At 41.8% G+C, this 22,559-nt stretch overlaps 1 protein-coding gene across 1 annotated transcript in view; it reads left to right on the top strand.

Moving 5' to 3' along the window:
• The first annotated feature begins 2,330 nt into the window (after nucleotides 1-2,330).
• LOC107191063 (dipeptidyl aminopeptidase-like protein 6) overlaps nucleotides 2,331-22,559 on the top strand; it is a 33,369-nt gene continuing 13,140 nt past the window's right edge. The window contains exon 1 of the mRNA XM_015580009.1: nucleotides 2,331-2,432. Coding sequence (XP_015435495.1) covers nucleotides 2,331-2,432 — 102 coding nt within the window. The remainder of the gene's footprint in view (nucleotides 2,433-22,559) is intronic.

The following is a 22,559-nucleotide window of genomic DNA, read 5'->3' as shown; positions in this document are numbered from 1 at the left end:
GGTTGCTACAACGCGGACAAATCTTTTCGGAGCGTCGCCTTAATTCAGTGATGGGCAACCCAGCTTTATGCATGTTGCCCGCACGGGCAAGTGGCGGGCAACCGCGAGCTCCTGTGAAGGCGACGCGAGGCAGGAAACGTAACGATATATTTGCGTATTTGGATTCCTTGACCCTTCTCGCGCATTTTAATCTAAACTAGCGTATCACTCGTATAGATTATTATTCAAAGCAGATAGAAGCAACCTGATTTTGTGTCGGCCACGCGAAAATGATGCCTTTATATTAAGTAGTATTATGTATAAGTAGTATTTAAAGCAATTGTTATTAAATTTATACAAATACCATTGTAAATTGTATATTTTCTTACGATTTTTCAATAAAAAACAGTCAAACCATACATATGCGTTGTTCATTAATCCCTCACTGTCTCCACTCCTATTCCTAATATCAATTAACTAAAAAAGTAATAAGAAATAATAAATAATAACAAAATAATTAATTCTATAACTTTTAAGTTTTGGAGGAAGTTCTGGAATTAGTTTCAATTTCCGCCACCAACTGGTGGGGGAATCATTTTTATTAATTTATACTTGCACAAGCGTTGTTTATCGAGTTTTAATATCCCCTAAACAATATTTATTTTAGGCTCTCCGAAATTTCGTAATGTCTTGTAATATTTATTGCATATTCGATAGATGTCTTAATACATACGCCTGCCGAATTTTACATCAAATTTATTGTCGTCGTATTTAGGATACACAGACAGGTAATTCAATAATTAGGGTTGAATTTTAAACTGACAGGTGATCAAAGCCTCGAGGAGATAATTACGTAACAAGTGAGAGAGAATTCTTTGAAAAGAAAATTCAAAATATATAGAAATATTCGTGGTCTCGAGGCTAACGGGACAGAAAAGAGGGAACCAACGAAGCATACCTAGAAAATTGCCATGACATTTCGTCAGAACATCGTCCTTAACCTTTCTCCTCCGCGGATGGAGACCTAATCAAAAATCAATATTAATCGCCCGAGAATCGGGGACCGTTCGCGACCAGCTCACCTGGAGAATCCGAACAATAAGGTCCCGTCTCCCCAGTCTTCTTCGATTTCCCATTACCGTGTTTAACTTACCGGTTCGGAAAGTCAGATTGAGTTTTCACCGTTCTCTGTTATTCTTTGGCGTCTCGCCCGCCGCCCCTCACCCCCGGAACGCTTCACCCCTTGAGAAACAGTGCTCTGATGCTTCCTCGATTACTCGTTAATTGGCGAAACTCCGAACCATTTCTGTTTCGTTTATTTAAACCGTCAACGAAACGAACGGTTCGTATTACCATTCGTTACACCCTTGAATCGTTGAGGGGGTGTTTTCTGATATCGAGATTCCAAGATGGTAGTCGGTGGTTAAAATATAGATCAGAGAAAAAACGTCGACGACCCTGAAAACTGCGAAAAAATACAAAGAAGATGTTTTTGTCTTTTCACAATTAAACAAGACATCCTGGGTGACACACTCAAATGAGACACCACATATATTCAAAGTGACAATAAGTAGAAACAGAATGTAATGATCAGACATGTTAGCCAAGACCTATTAACTGCACGCGTAACCAGTAAACTTTGAAATTCGATTCTCTCGAAAACGAAGCACCATACGAAAAAATGTTACTCTACATTTTCGAATTATTCTTCCACGTAGAAAGGCACCCTTGTATGTTACCGTTTCAGAAATACGCTGTATAAATTCTTGATCAATATTTACCCCACTCATATTAAACAGGATTAAAATACTGGAATATTTCTGGAATAAGTATACCCTAAAGATTGTAATACTATTATGGAAACAAAAAGAGCCTATAGCACACAGACGAGAGACTTTGTAAAAGAATTGGAACCAACTAATCTTAGAATTGTTGGATTAACTCTATATTTCATTAATATCAATCCATCAAGCATTCCCTCCATTATTTAAATCTGCCAAGCAAAAAGAACTTTAGGTTCTCGGTACGGGTCAAGACCGACCCAGTCGTAGGTTCCTGCGTCTGGTCGTTAGAGCATCGTCAGAGCACTAATAGACCCACTCCAATTATTCTTAACCGCCTCTAGCGTGCGTGGCCTTCGCGGAAGGATCATTAGAGGTTCGTTTTATACAGCCAACTTCTTCGTGTCGTTCCAGGTGAGGAGGAACTGTGGATTGGCTGGTGCTGGACCTCGGCCCCAGGAGTGGCCCGGGGGTTACCCTGGGGACCTCGGGGTTCCCGGCTCGCGCGCGAGAGGACGAACCTGTCAAGAACGACGAAGGACACGGGAGGCATAGGAGGAGGAGGCCGCTATGAACGCCAGCGTAAACATCGAGAGGAACTCCTGGCGGCTGCCTCCCGACGAGACCGTCCAGGTCGCCGATCCCCGTTCAAAGTCAGCTCAGGTAAAAGAGGTAAATCGCTCCGGCGGGCCGACACCTGCGCGTGACCCCCCTCCCCTCGCCCCCGAATCAGTCAGTCGAGATTTGTACACGGTATATACATCGGGATTTTAATCAGGTTTTGCGATGCATGAGTATTGTGTTGTGCCCTAATCGCCGTACAAGATGTACGGTTGTAACGCATGCTGGGTACGAGGTGTCTGCACCTGGAAATGAGTGTACTTGTTGTGGATTGGACCATTGACTGACAAATGTTTGAGATGTAGTAGCAGTGTAACAAACACTTTTCGTGAATCGTGGACAGGTGAAACGAGTACACACGTATTACCATCAAAGATATTTACAAGTACAATTCCCTGGCAGATGGAAATTCCTCACGGGTGTATGATATTGAAAGAATCTTGGGAACTTGACCGTTTGGGAATTTTGGAAGCTGGGAACTTGAAAATTGAGGAATTTGTAGATTCAGAAAACTTGACACTTTGACGTTCGGGAGTTCGGAAACCAAGAATTAGTAAATTCAGAGACTTGAATCTTGAGAATTTGGGAGTATAAAAACTTTGAGAACTTGGTATTTTGACCATTTGGTAATGCTAGTACCAGAAAATCGAGGTTTTAGGAACCTCAAAGTTTTCAAACTCAAGTAAGGGCCTGAGTACTGAGATATTCGAGATTGTGAACTCGAATGTTGTGGAATTTGAAGATTCAGAAAACTTTAGAATTCGACATTCGAGAGTTCGAGGAACCGTGATTTAATAAATTTCTTGAATACTCAAGAATCTAGGAATCTAAAAAATTTGAGAACATTGAAATTTTGACCATTTGGTAATTCCAGTATCACAGAATCAATGTTTTAGGAATCTAAAGGTTTTCAAACTCAAAGATCGTAATACCGAATAATTCGAGGATCTTTAGGCAGAAGAATTGCAGGGCTGCGTAAATATGCGCTCGGGGGAGCAGAAAAATTACGTTCAAGAATTAAGTCACCCAATTTCCATTCTTCAGTCGCGAGAAAGAAAGAACACTTCAACCAGGAAGTTTCGCGTCGCGCGAAGAGAGGGGGAAGTGTGCACACGTCTTTTTCCGAGTTTCATTAGCCGCTCTTTGTTCCGAAAGACCTGGCTGCCCGGTTTACGAGCGTTCTGCCCACCTGAAAAGAGGGTCCGTTATAACGTTTTCAACAACGTCGGAGCGGATTCTTGGCATAGCAATGGACCGAATTAACGGAAGAATTAATGTAAACGAGCGTGTACGAACGATTCACGCGAACTCGTCCCGTTCGCCAGTGGCTTTTCACACGAAGACGATACAACGGATATGAAGTTTTCGTTGCTAATTACACGACTCGGTACGCGGATGATTCCTTAAAACTACGAACATAACTGGCCGTGTTACTTATTTCGCTGTAATCCGACGAAACTATTACCGTACAATTACCATAAAGACTCGAGCTTCTCGAGAACGAAGGTGAAGAGGAACCACAATCTTGCTTCTAACAATTCAACCAGACTTTTTTCTTCTCGGTATTATCGTGAGAATTCTTAATATCCGTGCAATGGACCGAGGAAAAATGAAAACCATTCGGTCTAGCGCGTTAGCGAAACGCTGCCGAAACTTTTTAGAGTCACGACCCAATTTTCGGAACCGAGAAACTTTCGTGCTCCAGTCAATGAACGCTTTAATGAACCGTGGGGGAGGGGATGAAGCCATTTTTCTATTCAATTATATCGTTGCCAGGATTTTCGCAAAATTAGTGGGTATATAGTTTTTGCGAACCGGTAAAAATTCTCTTCATCGTTCAGAGTTTAGAAGAATGTGTATACGGCGTGTTTAACACGTTCACTGCCACAGTGAAAAAGGCCGTACGTAGTCAGACACGTTTTATTTCGTTTTTTCAGCCTTAAATCGTCGGAAAGATATGCGTTTAGTTAATAGAGGCTGTTTGTCTTGTTTTCAGTTATACTGCGATATTAATTTGACGGAAAAGTTTTGTAACGATATTTAAATAATCTAGTCTTTTTACAATGTTTCAACTACGAGTTATGTCGTAGTTAGCATTCAACGATTTAATATTAGTTGTCCTTTATTCGATAGACTTTCTTCCACGGTTTCGTGGAAGCAATAAACAATTAAGTTAATATATTAAGTGTCGACGTTAATGTGACACAGTTCTTTAGAATTAAAAGTGACACGATCGATTAGCTACGTAACATTGAAGACTGTTTAACGATACTTAAACCTCGCTGGAACTGTCATGAAAGGGGCTGGAAAGGGTTGAAGAAGCTGAGAACGGGGAAGAATGAAACGCTAATTACAAGGCAGAACGGTCGAGTATACATGAATCAGGAATGGTCGAGGGGCCGGGATTCATTATGCGGACTTCTTACTTCGTTCCCTTTGTTTCCGTAGCACTTGACGCGCGAGAATCGACTGTCTAAGGGCCCGGAACGACCCGATATCGCGACTAAACGCCCCCACGGTCTCAAGTTACAACGCCCCGAGAAAGTCAATTATGCAAAGGGACGCCGCGAAGGGAGTTTACAGAAGAGAGCCAAGCATATATCGAACTGTATCGCAAGCTAATATTATACAGGGTGATATAAAAAGGGTTCAAAACTTTTAAAGTAGATAGGATTCGCCAAATAATGAAAAAAAGTCGTGATAATCTGGGTCAAAAAATTAATATTTTCATTAATATTGGAGATTATACTACTTACAGCAGTTGATTCCCAGTCGATTTATGGGATTTAGTTAAATTTATGAATGAAATAGAATTTAACATGTTATGCAGAAACCTACCAATCCTCAAAATGACACAGATTAGTTAAACATAGAACAGAACCTATAATATTGCGATCTCTATATTGCAAAAAATTACGAGCTGAGAGAAGAACTCTTACATTATACAATTATTGAAACTATCAAGCCACAGAAAATGAAGAATAAAATTAAAATTAACTATAGAACATTTTAAATATTAATTATACTACATACTATTAAATGAGCCATTAGAAAACATTGTAAGACAACAAGAAGTGACGGTGTTATTTTTTTCAAGTAAAGTCTTCAAACTGAATCTATTTCATTTCAGATCATTGAGGGTTGGTAGCTTTGGTATGCCTCTCGAGTAGAATAACTTAAATAGAATATTGCACGAGTATATCGCCCGTATTTTCAACAATTAACAATTCCGAAACAATCTCTTTCGTCATTCTTGAATTTGTCACGTAGAATCCACTCTGTGAAAGTGTACCACATTTTTATTATCACCCTGTATATTCCGTCGACACGTGAAACGAAGTGTATTGAAATGCATCGAAACGAATATTGGAAACTGTATTGATCGATGCTCGTGAGTCATATTGAACTCGATCCCATCGCCAGTCCACGAAGAGCCCAGCCCGCGCCATCTCGAGATGGACGACCGATGCTTTAAAGCCGACCGAGCCGTGCAAGCTGCAGATAACTTAGAGCCGATTTTCTCGATGGTATAATTCCGTGGAAACTGAATACCGTTAGGGTCAACCGTTACCTTCCTCTCGCCCCACCCTCTCTTGAATTCTTGAGGAATTCTTGCAGGCAAGTTTTCGCCCCGTTGATTGCATCCCCGACGGAAATTCAGGAGAATAAGAAGTTCGTCGAGCGGATGAAGATAGCGGGGAAAATTGGCAAATAATTATGGGTTAGAGGTAGTCTGACGTTCAAGTCTTTCAAAGTTCGTGGAAATGATTGTTTTGCGTTGTTTCCTTTCGGTTTGGAAATACTAACAGTGGCGAATGTAGTTCTATTAGACTATCGCATAATTATTGTTATATTACACACCTCTAATATTTGATTATGTGTTTCTTCTTCAAGAATCCGCCTGGAGTTGTAAATTCCAGGCTCGACCGTCGTGGTACGCGTACAGTTGCGACTGTTGCCCGCCGAATTAATATTAGGCAACCGTTTCAATATTCTTCAAGTGAGAATAACCGATATAATTGCTCGACTGGTAGAGCTGACGAATTGTGAAGTGAATGTTGTCGAATGAATGTTTTCGAATGAATTGAGTCCGTGTGACTGTTGTCGATACGAGTGTTTGCGGATGACTGTTGTCGAATGAATGGTCGAGTACGAGTGTATATTTTCGAATGCCCTCGGGTTTCGTGTGACGTCGTGCCTCCTCCAAGTTCGCTGAAGGCGTTACCAAAACTTGCCTCCTTATTGGTTATGACCTGAAGGGGAAGGCAAATTCCTCGGTTTTTCTAAGTGACGTGGTGAAAAACCTTTCCTTCAGGGCGAAGCGGACGCCAGAAAAATATCGCGCACGTGGTTACGGTTCGACTTGACCGCGACGAATTTTCGAGTCTCTCAACGGTTGGGTTTATGGCTGTATTGTCTGCGAGTCAGCGCGCCCCGGTAAGGCCCGGTACGGATGGGTCCCAGGTTACCGAGAACATGTGATGGACTGCAGACCAACTCTTATTCCCTTTTGTCAACGAAATGGAATTTTCAAGGGGCCGGTCTCGAAAATGTATAAACTGTTTGAACGAAGGAAATAAAGTAATAAAAAATAACGGTATCGTCTGACTCTATAGCCGTCGTTTCGGTCTACGACGAAACAAAGTCTTACTACTCATCTTTTTATGTCGACTAGGAACATATTGACGGATAGTGTAACATGGACGCAAAATTAAGTTTACTTAACGTTAACAAAATTCAGACAACAGAAGATTAGTCTGTAGATTTAGTAAGCTAACATCTAGAAATGCACAAACCCTCGTAGAAGCAAGCATCGAGGCAGATATCCTGTGGCTGACTAATGCCGACTCGTACTACTTGACCAAACTGCGTATCTTGTGTGTACCTTCCACTCGAGTCGTGAGCAGCTAGCTGCAAATCAGCACTTATTAACCGACCACCAGGATGCTTGTAGTGTTTCGCACATCTGATCGATCGCTACCGCCGTTTAATACTTACTACAAGCATAAGCTCAAATTGCAATATAAATAGAAATTCTTAGATGATCTTAAAGAATAAATTTGCTGAATCCCGTATATTCTTCGAGGTTAATTTTTAAATGAACTTTCATGTAATCCGAGGCCCAGTAACCTTCAATTGTCTTTGATCTTAGAAATCCAAGTTAGAAATTTTTAACAATGTTCATTGACGTAAGAATACTAAATGCTTCAATATATCCTCCAAAGATCACGGGAAAGAGGATAATCATTAAAAGAACCATGTGCCTTGTTGTTAAACGCTCACAAATTAATTGAAAACAACCTCTAATAAAATTCCCCCATCAAAGCTTCGAGCAGTTATCTCGTCAAAAATAGATCGAGCACTTCATTCCGACACGCAAACAATGACCCTTACCTACAATTTCCCATTCATGAAAGCGCGAGTCGCTGAAAATCGGTCCTGAAACGCGCGTAACAGCCCAATAAAACCGTGTGCACGAGGTATAGTTTCGGCATCCTGCAACGACGTGGGAATGTCATTCGGTAAATCGCATCAAAGGGGCCCATACCTGGCGTTCGCCTTTACGATTGATGTTCCGAAGTACAGTTTCCAGTGCCTCCGTAGAACATGACAGACATACTGTACAGAGATGAGAAGCTAGCTATCGGAACGACACAGGGGCAAGAAGTACACAATAAATTCTCGATAAATGCTCGTAAAGATCTCTACGTTAACTGCTTCAACACTTGTTTTCTTATTTCTTATATATCTTGTAAATTATAATAGATATCAAAAACTTATTACGACGAAAACTTGATGGCTTCTCATGCTCTATAAAACTATCTAATAAAATTGTTAAAAATTTGTTTATTTCTTTACATAAACAACGAATTCCCTTGTCAGTCTCGATAACTGTTCACCTCATTTCGACTTTCTCCGATTCGATTTCTTTACGATACGATTCGAAAATTTGTGTGCCCTGTCTCTATAATATTGTTGGAAAAAGTAGGCTTACGGGGATTGAACCAATCGAACCCAGATTCCTTCCGTAAGCTAACTCTTCTCGTCTCTGCATAGTACAACGTGTAACCCGCTCGCGCGAGCGATCGCGTATTATTTATAACCGGACCTCTCCTAGATACCGGGGAGGGGACGCAGAGATATCCCCATAGAACGGTCGCGGGGCATGGGAACGCAGCTGGAATCCTCCGATCGATAGAACCTGAGAGAGAGAGAGGCCTTCGAAGCGGCTGCGGCGACGGTGGCGGCGAAGTCTAAATTTACACCGACTCTGCCGGAACACAACGACTGCGCGTGTTTGGATGATATTTACATACCCATCGCGCGACAATGTTGCGAGACCCGTGCCCGTAAATTTTCGTGCTCACATGCAGATTTATTCATGGAGGCCGTTCTACCCATCTCTCCTCGCTTCCCGCCTCTCCCGCACTCGTCAACGACTAGGACTGGCGATGTAACCGCAGTTTGTTCCCCGCAAACTGCAGTCATAACCGGGGGTAACTCGACGGTCAAATGATTTTCATCGGCTTCCGGGTGGCAAATTGTTTTCCGTATATCATGTATACACGGTTCCGCTCCTTGGAAATTAGGAGCTCGAATCGAAATTACGACGTTGCCAACTGTATTAATAAGTATTTTTTTGTATATTATTATTTACTTGGGATTTTGATTGTAATGATGATCTAATTAGATGTAGGAAATAGAAGGTATTGTAATTGTACACAGAGTTCCTTCCTGAAGATTTCTACAATCTTGAAGATGAAATCGATGAATTAAGGAAATTGGAAAAACCTCGAGGGAATGCGGAGAAAGTGAAAGTAATTGGTTTTGGAAAAACCACAACGGGACGTAGAGAATGTGAAAGTAATTGGTTTGGGAAAAACCTCAAGGGAACGTAGAGGAAGTGAAAGTAAAATACAACAGACAGGATTTGTCCGAAATTGGTGATCGAAGGTGCATAATAATTACTAGACTGCGGATTTTATGCATTTATAGCCAATAGGGCTTTGTGTAATACAATAGAGGAAAAACGTACGTCAGGTGCAATGTGTTTTCTACATTATTCTGAACACAATAAGATATTTGAGAGAAGAAAGAAATTCTTACCCTTGCTGTTATCTTTAAAAATTAGGGAATGCCATGAAACAAAAATCCTCTACCCAGAATCAACGAAATTACTATATAATTTCGACCTTATCCCGAGATACCCTAATATTCCCCGTGTTTGATTCGCCCTCATTCAAGACGTGTACCATTATTACTATTAAGAAAAAAAAATCTAATAAATGCACCCCAGAAATACTTCTTCCGCCGGTAGAAATTCAACCGCGCCCTCATCCATCACTCCAGGGCACAAAACGTAGAAGGCTTTGAATGCGGCAGAACCATCGAGCAACGTCAATTTAATATCTCGAAGGTACCTGCAGCGGCTCCGGGCTTCCGTCCCCATCGGCTTCAGCCATCACGAATCGCGCAATTTAACCGCAAGTCGGCCCCGTACTGGAGGAATCGACAGGAAAATCCTTTTTCTAGGAAAGTCGACGACGACGTCATCGTCTCGGGTGAAAAACACGAGGCGGCCTAATTGGTCGCGGGTCTGACAGTTGGAACGGTTTTGCAGTTCCTCCTTGCTTCCGGGAGGGTGGGACCGGAAGCGATGGGGGAGGACGGATTCGTTCGCGACAACGACGTCTCTAACGACTCCAGGCGCTGTTATCGCGTCGGCGATCCATTAACAACCGCTGCCGATGCAATCTCGCGAAAACGCCGCTCGTTTCGACCTTTGGCTCCACCGTTGCTGATCACACGGACCACTCTCCGCAACGCCCATTCTGCCCACGGACCGACTCGCGGTAATGAGAATTCCTGGGGTTCAAGCACGCGAAACGCTGAATGCACCTCGACGTTGGTGGGAATGGGTTGGTAACGTTTTGATAGTGGAACGGTTGGTGTCGTGACTGGAATCTCTTCTTGGTTTTGGAACGAACGCAGGGGTGGTTGGAGATGATCTATGGTTGTAGATGGAAACATTATTTTGTGGTTCAGTTGGATTCAACGACTGGTCGAACCTACGACAGTTCTGGGATTCATATGGGCACGAGCTTTTGAAAGGTGTAACTCAACCTATGAATCGCATTTATCCCCTGGAAACAACACCACAGTTCAGATATTCTCGAAACCCTCCCAAACGAACTAAATCCAAGAGAATCACCAAAAATATCACAGGGTCCCTCCATGGATCACTATCCCTGCCACAGAGTCGTTTGCTGTACCCAGTTATCCTTGCCACTATTCCAAAACCTCGAGGCGAAACTTTAAGGACTCGGATCGAGAGGGAGAAATTCGCTGGAAAGTGGACCACCACGTAGCGCTGCGGGACCGACGGTCCGCACGTGAGCACGGAATAACTTGATCATCCTGCTGCGGCCACGAAAGGGTGAATAGGCAGCCTGTGCACGCGGAAGGGTCGATGGGTGGTGGTCTAGTAAGTTACAATTGCCCGTTGGCGTGTGTGCGCGCGCTGCGTGCTGGTCCCTTTGAGACACGGAGGACCAGGGAGCCCGTGTTACACGCCGAGGGGTTGGAAACCAACAGGGCAAAAGCAACAACAACGGCCGTTCCGCCGGACCGTTTCATTGTTCATGTGTTTGCGTCGTTATCCCGACCGGATCCCGGCCGCTGATGAGGAGTCTCCGTGGGCTCTGCACGGCTACAGAGCAGAAGGATAATCGAAGAGCCTTGGTAATTGGGGCAGATCCACCTACGTACTACCCAGGGGCCAGAAATCGGAGATACTACATTGAAGTGTGCCTGAAAGCTAGAGCAGCGTGACCAAGAAATGACATTCATTTCCTTCCTTCTGGTTGATAAATGCCTGTCAGCTGGGCCTGGAGCAGTGTCGCCATCTACTTGGTCGATATGTCCACCCGGTAGCCCAAGTTACACGACCGCTTCGGGTTGTCCGTAACTGTATAAATATGTCGTTGCATAATTTTTATCGTACGGCCATGGTAAAAGGGGCAGAAACATTTGGTTTGTACCATTGAATAGTTCGACCCTTTTCTGGTATATACCCTAAGCTCTGTAGGTAACGCGTCAGTTTACTGTGAGAAATCGCAGCTGAAACGTTGTGCTATGACGACTCTCAAGAAGTGGCCTTCTAGAGATTATTTATTACAACTTTTCGCGTGGTTTAAACGAAGAAGAATGTTTCGAAAAATCGTCTGGGGCATTGAGCGAGAATTGGTCCTCCATCAGAATTTAATTTCGACGAGAAGGTTTTTGTTCTCGATGGCGAACTACATACAGGACGCCCGGTAGACGATGCTGCTCCAGAAAATGTTGATGCTGTTGAGGAAGCGATTAGAATGAAGACGAACATCACGTACAGACAGTTAGAATAAGAAAATCACATATTGGCAATTAGAGGAGGCTCTCCACATTCCTACAACAACGCTCCATCGAATTGCTTCTGAGCACTTATCAGTAAAGAAGCCCCGCAGATTATATCCCCTACCCTCAGTGACAATCCACGACGGGAACGTGTCAAGTGGTCGAAAAAGAATGCTGAAAATGTTTGAATCTGGAATTGCTAAGGAGGTACAGTAATAAATAATCACTCGAAAGTCACTCCATGGCACAATTATGATTTCTCACAGTAAATCGACGCGTTTCCTACAGTGCTTACGGTATATGCCTAAAAAGAGTCGAGCTATTCAATGGTATAAATGATATTTCCCTTCCCTTTCTACCGTACGACAAAAATGATGGAACAACCTACGTATTATAATTCTATCAGACGCCGATGCATCTCGTCGTCGCGCTCAATCGATTCAGAAGCCGTTTCAAACTTTAAATTATTCGATATCGAGGGGATGGACGACGACGTTGTGGCGACCATCCGCATGAAAATTCCATGAAGCCACGAGGATGGAACCAAACGGACCGGTATATTTTCTCGCGGTTACGACACGCGAATCCGACCACGGAGACTTTCTACTTCGATTATTATCGACACCTACAAGGGCAGGGTGGCAGACGAGGCTCATTTGATCCTATGAAGCGAGGGACGAATCGGCATATGCTGGACCCCTTTTGGGAACAAGGAGAAAAGAACGGGCGGAGGGAATGTGTCACGTCTCGATGGAGGCGGGGACACGTGTGTCAAGTTCGGGCATTGTCTTCGGGGACGGACTGCTGCTGATACGGAACAGTCTGGAGTCAGCCTTTTCCGAAAATGAGATCGCGGTTGAGGGGATCGCTGGCGGAGAGGATCCGCGTCGCTTTGCCTACGTTGTTGGAATTTTCGGTGATTTGCCCGAGAAGCGTCGTCGTTTTCGTTCACGATGGAACGTTGATCAGATCGTTCAACGCGTATTTGGACCAGTACTGTTCAATAGGTAGGTTGAATAAGTCAAAATTCGATATCGATGATCAATCGAATGATCGGTACTCCGAAAAATCACTAATTACAGAAATAAGTAAAACACATCTAATAAATTCTTCCAACACGAAAATTCGTTGTTTAACACCTTGCCTTACGATTTTTTTCACGACTGTACTCTCAAGCATTACTTTATCGTTAATAATTTCCTAAATACAAAAGGAATTGTATTCCCAAGACAAGTGGAACATTTACTATAAATCTTAAATAGTAACACCAATGAAATAGAATTTCACTTCGACTCAAAGAAAATGAATAGTATACATTATTAAATCCAGTTTGAAATCGTCATCGCGTCTCTGAATCGATGTTACAAAGGGTTAAACAAACTAAGCTCGAGATATTCCTACACCAGTACCATCCACCTCGATTACCCCAGAAACGACAACTTACGAAAATCCATGCCATCGCATGATCGTTTTACCTTGCACACCAGTCAGAATCGTCCAGTGTTGTGCGCATTACTCTTCCAAGAAGTGACGTAACCAAAGCCACGGGGATCGATATTATTTATAAAAGGCAGGCAGCGGTTACATTGTCACGTAAACGAAACCGGGCAACAGTCGATCGTTAATAGGAACTGAATTTATGCAGCCGGTGGCGGTCTGTGCATTCATCGGAGCCACCAGGGCTCAAAGGAGATACGCGCGACTGTAAACGATTTACAATACACTCGAATCGGGACGCGCGCGCGCGTGTGTATATATAATTTATAACACGTTCAAGAGGAGGCACACGGCGAGGGACAAAGAGAACACTGAGGTGTGGAGGGCAATGAGCCAGAAAGTCTGGCGGAAAGATTTCCTCTCAGTCGAGGCCCGTTCCTCGGTGACGAAGGATTATGCTCGTGTTCGATCGACGACAACGCAACTCGTGCAAAATAACGCTGATCGCCGCCGAAACAAGTGTCCTCGCCGTGTGATACAGTGAGAAAGAGACAATGAAGTGTACCGTGCCGCGAGTGGTGTTCGTTGTCGTAACGGCCCGTTGATCGTGCTATTCCTGGAATCCACCGTCGTAGACGAGCCGCGGAACGATGGCCAACACTCCGTTAAATTTGTCGGAAGATAAGCAGAAACAATTCATTGTTATTAAAATTCCCACATCACGGATTTCTTTTGACGCGAACCGTTCGTGACCATCGATCGTGCACACGATCCCTGCGGGTTACCTTGCATGTGGACTGCGGACTTTGAAACCTTCAGATTCGTTCGAGGCTCGAGGTGATGGATATTTTCATTGGTAGCTGAAAGGGGAAAATTTATTACATGGGTAAAGAACTTCGAACGACGAATAGAAGATAAGGCAAAAGTACTCCGCTATTTCTGATTGATTAAACGTGGAAGTTTCTATAATAAAGTAATACCTTCTCTCGAACGAGTAGACATTTCGTTGCTCTAGTTCGTAAGTGTTCTATCTGCATTAGTTTCTAAACTGAGAAAACTTAGTTTAAAGTTTACGAAGTTCAGTACTATAGAAAGTTACTATAGAAGCAGAAAAGTAGTGAAATTATCAAACACACTGTAATATCTTCTACTGAATAACTATGTATTATAATATTTAACAAAATTTGATCTTATTATTAACATAAATTTTTAATTGTTGTTAGTATCTGGAGGTACAATGATTAAGAACAAAAAACTCTCAGAGTTTCGGAGTTAGGATTCAAAAGAATATTTGTTATTTCCTGGGTTGAATTTTCCTTATATTGTGGTGAATTTGTATTCTTTTGATTTGATTAACTAATTTTTTTTTAATCATACAGTTAGAACAATTAATAACTTAATCTCAGTGACTGTTTAAAAATCATTTTGACGATCTTGGATACTGCTGCTTTTCACTGCGTATTATTCGAATAAAATTCTGTCCAATTCTGATTGATAGACGATCTCAACGCGATGTCGTCTGTCTTCTTTGGGTGATTTACGGGGGACCAGAAATCAAACGGGGATTCATTTCTGTTCTCTGTCTTTCGATTATTATAGATCGCGGTCGAAGTGAAATTATTAAATTTAATTGTGTTAGAAGCGCACGAGATTCATAGTCTACCTACTCGGTTGAAAAATTGATAGGAATATTGTTTCAAAGAAGAGAGCCAAGAGAGTAAATAGGATATTAGTAAACACGTGTATCGGGCGAAATTCGACGAAAATTTGTTAACCTGTTATCAAATATAAAAGGAACGAATTTAAAGGGTGTTTCCGTGTTAATTAATTTTTTTTATATATTCAATGATCTACTTGTAAAGTAGCTTCGAAGCTCGTGTCGGCCATTAGATTTTATTTTACACCACACGATTATCGCCATGTTTTTTCTAACCTCTTTCGCGCAGCCTTTCCCCTATTCAGAAAATTCAATTAGATCGAACAAGATATTCCCGTGCTGGGTAATTCTCGATCATTTAATATTATTTTACAACTAGTTATAGAAGAATTTCGTAGCTCGTGTGTCCGATTCGTTGCACACCTGCAAAGTCACGGAACGCTGCCAGGGCGGACCTTCAGCGATTCTCGCCTCGTACTATTGCTCAATTTTCTCGGTCGTGGGAACATTTGGCAATAACCGGAACCGTTGCCCATTCACACCGCCCACGTATACTCGATATTGCAGAGGTTCAGGCAACTCGCAATAACAAGCCAGCTTGCAACTACGAATATCAACAATTTTCGTTATACGCTCGATTAACGTTAACCCTCCCACCTTGAAATCGTCGACACCGTTCTCTACTGTATGCATCGTGCGTCTATCATGTTTTGGACGATTCTTAATTCCTTTATGTGATAATTTTTAAATGTCAATAATTCATGTAACGTTGTCGATATTTGTTGTGTCGTTTGTGACGTAATTTGTGGCAGTTAGTTCCTTTGCATGCTTTACGGAATGTATTGTTTCATGGATTAAATCGTTGTTATAAAGAAAATATTACTAAATGTTATGACAGAAACCTTCGACTTTATGCACTTTCAAGAAGCAGCCAGTTTTTATGAAGATGTCCCGTTGTTGGTTACTAGCACGGAAGTATCGTCTAATACGATTTAATCTGGAAAGTTCGAAGTATTAGACCCGTGACGGAGTTTACTTTATTACTAAATCTGAAACTAGCAGTCGCTGTTTTCTCAAGTGTTCCTCGAGCATTCTCATCCGTCGCTTGCAACAAGCCTTCATCAGAGTTTCTCCTTCGCCAATCATAACAAGTACTTTTCAACCAGTCGCGGGAAGTTTACACCACGGCTGCAAATATTAACTCCTGACGGCGGTGTTCGATCTAACGAAATTTCGTTATCGTTCCATCACTGTCTTCTCGCAAGATTTATCTCCCTTGATGCTGATCGAATATAAAGTTCTGGTAAACCGAATCATGCAAATGGTTGACTGATAATTATCTTCGACAATTATTTTCGTGCTGGTCACGTTTTATTTTACACAAGTTTCATTGAAAAACTGATCGATGCACAATCGATCTACTCGAGGAAAACGTATTGTTATGAAAGTGATACAACCCAAAAACATTAGTTTCTCCAAAAAGAAAAGACAAGGGTGCGAAGAAATGTGAAAATCAGAATACAGAAAATCGTGTAATCTAGTGGAGGTTGAAACACAGAAATATTCAATTGTCGAATGTTCCATCGAAGATGTGTCCGATATTACGACGGTAAGAAAAAGAGTTTCGTCGAGCGGAGAACCGAAAGAATTCACGCACACCTATAACACCGAAACGTCCTGGAATCCGATAAAGCTTACTGGATTCTCTGGCTCGTGCCACGACCCGATGGTCGTCCCTCGCCACCCCTTTCGCGAGCCGTTCCGCGAGCCAATAAACGTTACGGTATCTCGCGCAAAATTTTCCGCCCCCTTTCCCACTCGGCCATCAATGAAATCCAACCGAAAGAAACATTGCTACGGCTTGGCTCCCTCTTATCAGCTACCGTTATCAGCCCCTCTTTCTCGAGCTATCCGTGGCCCGACGCCATCAACCCGTTCCGAGCGAAGACGATCCACTTTGACAGGCTGTGCGTCGCCAGTTGAACGAACCTGATCCACCCGCATGTCGTGGAATTATTTAAGTTCCTCTGAATTCACGAAATTTAGACAAGAAAACCTCTACGTTTCTATTCTTTCCTGATGAATTCTAGGCTAATACATTTGTTTTATAATAACCGTTCCAGTTCCTCTGAATTCTTGGAATGTTTGAAAAAAATCACCTCGATTCTCCTCTGTGATCCTAAATTTTAGGATAATATTTTTATGGTTGTTATAAAACTGTAATAAAAGAAATAAATTTAACATTTCGTAATATTGTATTTACCAGTATGTTGTAGTAATGAGACTACATCTCGTGTTCAATGTGATTTCCATTAGCAAGAATGCATTTCTGAGAATTTATTTCTGCCCTTGTATGATCTTCAAGACCATAGTATACTATATTGTTGAACTCGTCTTAATGCCCGCTTTCATATAGTGTAAAAAAATATGTAGCATTCCATTGAAAAAAATTAAGGTCACCTTGGTTTCTAGAAAAATATTCAAAATACGAAAACTTTCGCTATCATATTACTAGTAAAATATGCTATAACTTTCTCCTCTTTGGTTTTTTTCTAATGTTTACCGTTTACGAAAAAAACGATGATGAAAATTATCGCGAACACCCTGTATATGTTGTTTCCATCGGGAACGCGGCACCGTTGTAAACATGCAAATACCGCAGTTACGTCAACCGACGAGTGCAGCCTCGGAACTATATTGTGTAAATAACAGTGGCCCCGCTCGCACGCGTTCGCTTTCGTCGTTTTTCGCCCGGCCACGTTAGTGCCACTGCATTATTTACGGGCGACGATGAGTGGGAGCACCGTGACCACGGTGAGTGAACAAATAGCGAATGGCAGAAGTCGGTGAATTTTCGGAAATTAGCAGAGTTTAATTCGCGCGACCCACAGCGATGCTCGATCACTCAGGACTGAGTTCTGGTTCGGTTGTTAGTGAAAATTGAATCGACGAGTTGAACGGAGAGGAGGTTGAAACGATTGTGCTGTTCTTGAACGAATTGGAGTGTAATTTATATGCGGTGATTAAGAAGTTAAACGGTTCTTACAAGGGAAGGCACGGAAGTGTCCCCCTCCGATTTTGATGAAACTTCGTATGTCTGTTAAGCAAAAAATAAGGGATACATATTTTTTTTTATCGTCTGAGACGCGACTTTAAGGGGTGAAACCACCCCTCGAAGTTTCGATCCGAAATTTTGTTGTTATAAACAAATTATTTTTGGACAATTTCTTAGCAGCATATTATTCTACATAAAAAACCGTAAACCTGGTCCATTAGAAGTTTTCATGTATGCCCTCTGGTTTTCGAGATAGTATTTTCGGATCGAAATTTCGAGGGATGGTTTCACCCCTTAAAATCGCGTTTCAGCCGATAACAAAAGATACGTATCCCTTATTTTTGACTGATTAACAGACATACGAAGTTTCATCAAAATCATGAATTTATTATTTACTATATACCTACTCATTTATTAGTCTCACTTATTAACCTAATTTGCGAAGAAATTAGTTCAATTCATGAATTTGTAAATCTTCAAGAGTATGTCATATTTTTTCGATAAGCATTTATCGTCGTTAGTTAGGGGTCGGTATAGGGTTAAAGGGTTAAATATGAAATAAAATAATAATGTCAAAGTTCCAATTGAAAATCGATGGTGGGTCTCCCCGGTGATGTTCGTTACCAAAGAAACCGTGACGAGCTCTAATTGCAGTAATATTATTCCGTGTTTCATTATCGGAGCGGTGGGTCCAACGTCGGCCATTATCTCCACGGTCGATTAATTCCTGCTCTCCCCCCACGACCGATACATCAATCGGAACGCATCGACGCGGATGTCTCGCTGTCCGTGGTTCTCTTTTCGACGTTGAATTCGCAAAGCTGCGGCACAATAGGGTAATCCGGACGCAACACAGCCAGATATTCCATTCCCCTCCACCCTTCTTCCAATTTCCATTCCGTGGCCCCATAGGAAGGATCATATTGTAGCTTGGAATATAAACCAGAAAACGACGCGAGGTTAGCTGTACAGAAAATACAGAATCCCCTTGAAAGACTGCGCCTGGTACTTCGAGCCGTAGATATCGAGAATCGATGGGCAATAAAAACATGAATGTCAAATATCCAGGGTGTCGGCGGAAAAGGTTGCGTCAAGATCCATTGGCACGTGAACTCTCGTAATAGACAAGTAACGTTTTTTTCATCATCCTACACGTCCGAAGATCGTTTACTCTTCAATTACAGCAGGTAGAAGGGATCATTCGTTTATTCTGCGCTGAAAGCTTTTCGTTCGTTGCTTTAACCTCTGTACCATATATAAACCGGTACGCTGTATACACACGTCATAGGCTTTGAGTGGCTTCATAAATAAGAAATCAGACGGACGTTAATGCTTACAGTTCGAAAAGAAACTATTTTTGGCAGCCTTGTTTACAGACGCTTGCTGAGCACGTAAAGTAGAATATTATAGAATCGAGTTTTCGAATAACCGAACGGAGAAATTATTTAATTTTTAAATAGCTCTGTTCGCTCACTCCGAAAGAAGTATTAGTAAAAAGTATTAATCAGACTATTGAAATACCCATGAAAGCACCTAAATAATTTCAGTGATTGTAAAATACCAAATCTGAATTCCGTCACTTTGATAGGTCTGATAGTTCCAATATTAAATACCGTCGAACGCCTCTCTATAATTACACCCACAGTCCCATTCAATGGAAACATTGTCTACAAAGAGGGAATACCTCATTCGAAAGCATTCCCGCTATCCACCATTTTCCAACTTCGATTTCCTCGTGTACGAGAGGCAGCATACGAAAAAAATATTTCTCTGTATCCGTAGAATCACCTCCATCCGCGTCTCGCCACGAATAACACCGCAGCACCCTCTCTACATAAGCATGGAAAGAACTTTCCCAAGAGGCGGTACGACGGGGTAGAACACGTTCAGAAATTCCCCATCCCTGGTTAGACTCTCGGAAACAGGCTCGGCGCGGCGGAGCACTTCGCGGAATAGTAAAACGGCGATGTTACAATGCCGCCTAAGATAGTATTAGCATGATACGGTACACGGTGAATTCCGAGGACGCTGCCTCCGAAGCGCGAGGAAATATAATATTCCCTGTGCTAGACGGTGGCGGCGGTCGCGAGTAGAAAATATCACAGTGAGGTTGTCACACGCACAGTGGCGAATTTCCCTGAGATAGTATGTGGAGAAGAAACGAAAAAGTATGTTTCTACAAAATTGAAAATCTAAATACTGTATTTCGTTGATGGATTGTCCCAGTATATTCTATTTCGAATCCAATTTTTCATATGCAATTGTCTTGAAGACATGCGAATTTAACGTTGATAACCTTATAAAATAGCCTTTTTTTAATCACAATGAAAAATAACTTTATAATTCACCCTATTAAAGTAGGGGCATAATACCAATTTTACAGATAAGATTTTTTTATTCTTGATAAATTTAAATATGTATGTGGAGAAAATTATTTAGCAGCTCCCTGCAATTGCCTTTCACAACAAGGTTAAAACACATAATTCTGTAGCATAAATTGATTGGAAAAGATTACAGATGAAATGTGTTATCTAATATGCTCTAAATTCATGTTAATATTATTTTTTTTCTCGGTCGATGTGATACTAAAATAACAATCTGTGCTGAGACGGGACAAGGTATTCGTCGACTGACAATATTCAACTAAGATTTCGCAATTTTAAGAAGCCTCGAACGTGATCACGGCTCGGTAAAGAAGACGCTTATAGCAATACTCTTTCCTTTGAAAACTAGAGCGTGGAAAGGAACTCTTCCGCTCGCATTCAATCGTCATAACTGCAAACAGAATCCGTTCTTCAATTATGTGTACCGAGCACACTACTGAAACTCGTTCTCGAATCGTATTATTAGAGTCTTCAACGACATCGGGACCGCAGGAGTCGCTATTAAATCCTCGAACAGCAAACGACTCTCGAACCACGTACGAATTCTTAAACAGACTTATGCCCCGCGATAGACAACCCCGAGGTCTTCGAATAATTCATGCGATCTAAAACCACCAATCTCGACGAACAAAATGGAATTATATCTCTCGATATTTTATTAGCTTGAAACTGTTGATACTGGTGACGAACATTTTCATTGCATAAAATTTAATATTTTGGAAAATATAACACGTTAGATTGTATTTTTGATTTATCTTCAAAGGATTAATTTACTAATCGCCGTAGATTATCAACTATTTGAGTATCGGCAATTTGACGTGGTATAATCTATATAACTAATAGATTTCCTGCTATACAGCACAAAGTGTAAAAGAAGGATCCCATTATGTACATATGCGTCTAACACCATCGATGCCAGTTTTAAAAGTTCCTACAGACGATCGACTCTCGTATATCGAGCGCAACGAATAATCCCGCAAAGTGCACACATAGGTGCACCTGTAAACAACCGTGTACGCGATCACGTTGCATCCCGATGTAGCTCTTGGATTCTGCGTGAGTCTGTCTTCCGTGTATCGAAAACATTATATCCTGCTCACGACGCGCACGTGCACGGTTGCACGCTCGGAATTCAAAGGCGATGAATCGATCAGCTACCAATGGAGTTGGGGTCGGAAAGAGACATTAAAGAGGGAGTGGAAGAAAGGGGAGGGAAACGGAATGGGTGGAATAAAAAGCAGCGGGTGCAGAGGGAAGACGAGAGACGAGGGAGAGAAAGAGGAGATCGATGTTAGACGAGGGAGGATGATTCGTGGATGATCGAGGATTATTCATCACGGTAAACAAGTCGTCGAAAAGCGATTACCGTCTACTGATGCCGGCCAATCGTTTCTCAATTTCCATGCATCGACGCTGTGTTGTCTGCGATATTGCTGGATAACAGGGTGATACAATTTGATTACGACTTTGAATCGGGTGTATCGGAGTTTCGATAAGATTCGGAAGATCTCTTTCTGGAGTTATATTCTTGTAGGGTAGGTGAGAATATAGGGGTGGTTCAAGTAGATAAGTTGAAAGGAATCTTAAATCTAATACAGGGTGGTTCAGGAACAACGATGCCAAATACAGTGACTCACATATTCGTTTGTATACTTTCCAAATAACAATGAAATTTTTGTGTAATTTCTATTTATGTATTCTCATGATTTTCACTTTTATCATGCTTTCCTAATAAATGTTTCTTAATTTTAAAATAAGATTCGTAGTGTGGTACCTAATCTGGTGAAATAAAGGTGATAGCATTCTGTGAACTTTATTAAAACCTCGATTTAAAGACATCCGCAGTCTAGTTATAATAATAAATTTCCTCACTTCTTTTACAACTATTACTACAATATGCAAGTGAAGAAATTATTCAATTTATAAATTTGCAAATTTTCATAAGTTTTTCATGTTTATTAACCGATCGAAACAGCTATGCGTTTATCGTCGATAGTTTTAGTGTTAAGTTCGAGAAGACCTACGAAAAGAACAGAATTACCCCATCTCTCATAAGTAGTTCGCTCTATAATTGAATTCGCGTGAAGTCATCGCCGTCATTTAGGCCTGAACGATGATATATTTATTCCAGCGGGATTTGCTAAGTCCAACAGCTCGAGGGCACGATCCCCCGGTTAAGCGATCATCGTTTGCGACGATTCTGAATGGACCAGACGGGGAACGGATTAACCGCGATTACGTGTCGAATCGAT

Source organism: Dufourea novaeangliae, unplaced genomic scaffold, assembly GCF_001272555.1.
Source record: "Dufourea novaeangliae isolate 0120121106 unplaced genomic scaffold, ASM127255v1 scaffold221, whole genome shotgun sequence".
NCBI classification, from domain to species: Eukaryota; Metazoa; Arthropoda; class Insecta; order Hymenoptera; family Halictidae; genus Dufourea; species Dufourea novaeangliae.
The sequence above is the reverse complement of the archived record's forward strand: the minus strand, read 5'-3'. Positions and strand labels throughout refer to the sequence as shown.